Source organism: Bison bison, unplaced genomic scaffold (assembly GCF_000754665.1).
Source record: "Bison bison bison isolate TAMUID 2011002044 unplaced genomic scaffold, Bison_UMD1.0 scf7180017864249, whole genome shotgun sequence".
Classification (NCBI taxonomy): domain Eukaryota; kingdom Metazoa; phylum Chordata; class Mammalia; order Artiodactyla; family Bovidae; genus Bison; species Bison bison.
In genome coordinates this window covers 52,919-55,614 of record NW_011494821.1, presented here as the reverse complement: position 1 = coordinate 55,614, position 2,696 = coordinate 52,919, and the positions used below count along the sequence as shown (strand labels likewise).

The following is a 2,696-nucleotide window of genomic DNA, read 5'->3' as shown; positions in this document are numbered from 1 at the left end:
ACCAGGGTTAACTAGTGCAAATTAGGGATTAGGGACTTACAAGGTCCCTGTACCCCATCCCTAGGTTGGGATCTTTGGGTGTGGGAAACTGAGTCAAAGATGGGGTGTAAGGTGCTATTTTGGAGGGAAAGTTGGTGGGGATACCCCAAAGCCCACCAGGGGAGTAGGATGGTTCCCCAAAAACCATCTGGAGTAATTGGTGAGGGAAGTGATACTGGGGGGAAAGAGGGCTAAGGTAAGGATGGGAGGTCGTGTGCAAATCTCGGGCTTACCTACCCATCCAACCCCCATCATTTTTCTGGCTATTTGGTCTAGTCTGGGAGAAACCATTGGGAAAAAAAACAAGGAGGAAGTAGGACCCCTCCCCCATCCTATATAGAGCTTCTCCTTCCTGGCCCCCAAATCTGGCTTAGCCCAGATGAGGCCATATGCAGAGGCAGGAAGAGGTGCAATCCGCTCACCTCTTTCGCCGTGAAGAGTCTGGGGCTTACTAGATTTGAGGGTCAAAGCAGGGCTGAGATTGGTGCTGCCTGGGCTGGGAAAGAACTCAGCCAAGGAACAGATAGGTAGCCCTCCCTCCCACCCCGCTCTTTGACCAGGATGGGAGAGCCATCTCCACAGTCTTGGAGTAGGAGGAGGAATATGGAAGATCCAAAGGCGTAGAAGCCAAGGAAGGCATGGCGTCTTAACGTGAAGGGACAGGGACACGAACCCACCCTTGGGAAGAATGGCATCTGAAGCCCACTCCCAGGTGGGTAAGTGTTGGGTATCACAATGGTCTGGTCCAGGCCCTGGGCCACAAAAGGATGGAATGTGCTAGGAAGCATCTGGGCAAGGGCTTAGAGAAAGCTTCAAGATGCAGGGTGGGGAACATTCGGGGAGAAAGATGGTTTCCCCCTAAGTTTAGGAATCAGGGGGCGGGTTAGACATTCAGAGCTGGTGGGGGCCGTGAGTAGAGATTCATGGAAGTATATTGCTCAGTTGCCCCAAGGGCTTGAGGAGGGATGAGCTGGCCCTGCCCCTCACGGAGGCCATTCCCTGGAGGAGAACTGAGAGGGGAACCACCGAAGACCCCTTCCCAGGTGGTGGGAAAACTACAATCTCACACAAAGCAGCCTGACCCCTGAGCTCCAGAGGCCCCCAGGTCCCTGCACAGGAGTGTGGAGGGGCTCCCAAGGGGCAGGGAGGCCGGGGAGCTGGTAGTGGCGGGGGTTCAGGGAGGGTGGCATCTGGTGAAAGGGGGGATCCGGGTCCAGAGCTCACCCCACATCTCCCTTCTGGGTTCTTTCAACCCCTGCCCTCTCCCCTTCTCCCTTGGGGGCAACCGGTGGAGGAAGAGTTGGGGGTGGTGGGGTTGGGGGGGTAGGGGCTGCTGCTTGAGGATTGACTGCGTAGCCAAAGACCCCTGGTAGGAAGGGAAGGGCCCCCCCACCCTTCTCATCAGGTAGGACCATGTTAAGAGCGACCGGGAGAGCGGCCAGGTTGCTGAAGTTGTAAGGGTAGGCGGCGAGGAGCTGGGGACCATAGACGAGTGGGTAGGGCTCAGGGTAGAAGGTGACTTTGGCAGCCCCCATCGCCTCCATCCGGTCTCCCCCGCCAGCCCCACCTGGCCCCTCACTCCCACCTTTTCCCCTGCCACTGCCTGATTCCCGGCCGCTCCCAATCAGAGCCAGTGGAAATTCCTGCACAGGTGGGTATGCATAGGTGGCCCCTCCTGCCCCCACGGAGGGTTCCTCCCCTCCTGAGATGACAGGGTCCTGGAGCGAGGCAGGCTCAGAAGCTTCCTCAGCAGGAGCACTCCCGCCTCCACCACCTGCCTCCCCGCTGGAGGAAGAGACCTGCATCTCTTGGGGGGCCTCCTCCTTAATCTCCCCAGCTCTGGCACCAGTGCTGCCCTTTGAGTAGGCAATGACAGGCGTGGGGGTGCCCCCGGGTCGCTCGGCGGCGTGCCTCTGCCCATGGCGGCTCAGGGCAGCGGCCGTCTTGCACACCTTGGCGCAGTGAGGGCAGGTGAGGCGGGGGGAGGGCTTCCGTCCAGACCGGGAGCTGTGGGGGCCCCCGCTGTGGGATTCCTGGTGCTTGCGCAGCTTCCTCAGGCTGGCGAATGTCTGGGCACAGTCCTCACAGCGGTGTCTCCTCTCGCCACGGGCACGCACCGTGGGGCCGTCGGCTGCTGGGGTCTCCTCCCAGCTCCTCCGTTCCAGCTTCTGTTTCCAGCGAGGTGGCCGGCGGCTTCTGGGCATCCCGCTGCCCCCGCTGCTAGCCGGGGCCACGGCTCCAGCCTTGCGCTTGGGCTTGTAGGAGTAGTAAGGCCTCCAGAGCTGGTCCTCCCCGCCAGCCTTGGACTCCCCCTGCCCCTCCTCCTCCTCCTCCTCTTCCTCTTCCTCATCCCCCTCCTCCTCCTCGCTCTCCTCCATCTCCTCGCCGCTTAGCTCCCCGGGACGCAGGTCTGTTTCTGAGATGCGGCGCTTGACAATCGCCTCCTCACCGATTCGCACAGTGATCTGACACAGTGGCGGTGGAGCCTGGGGCTGGGAGGGGCCCCGGCCAGGCCCTGCAGGGGGACCCGCGCCCCCACCAATCCCGCCAGCTGGCTTGGCCGTGTAGGTCAGAGTCCTCGTGGCCCGTGGGTTCCGGCCCTTGGCCTCCTCCATGGCTGTGGCGGGCCCTGCGGCTGTGGCTGGGCTGCCTGCTGT

At 61.5% G+C, this 2,696-nt stretch overlaps 1 protein-coding gene across 1 annotated transcript in view; it reads right to left on the bottom strand.

The window, feature by feature from the left end:
* Window positions 1-2: 2 nt before the first annotated feature.
* The window catches only part of ZBTB4 (zinc finger and BTB domain containing 4), a 13,899-nt gene continuing 11,205 nt past the window's right edge, over window positions 3-2,696 (bottom strand). Inside the window, exon 5 of the mRNA XM_010847312.1 lies at window positions 3-2,689. Within this exon, the coding sequence (XP_010845614.1) occupies window positions 1,260-2,689 (1,430 nt within the window). The 3' untranslated portion in view covers window positions 3-1,259. The remainder of the gene's footprint in view (window positions 2,690-2,696) is intronic.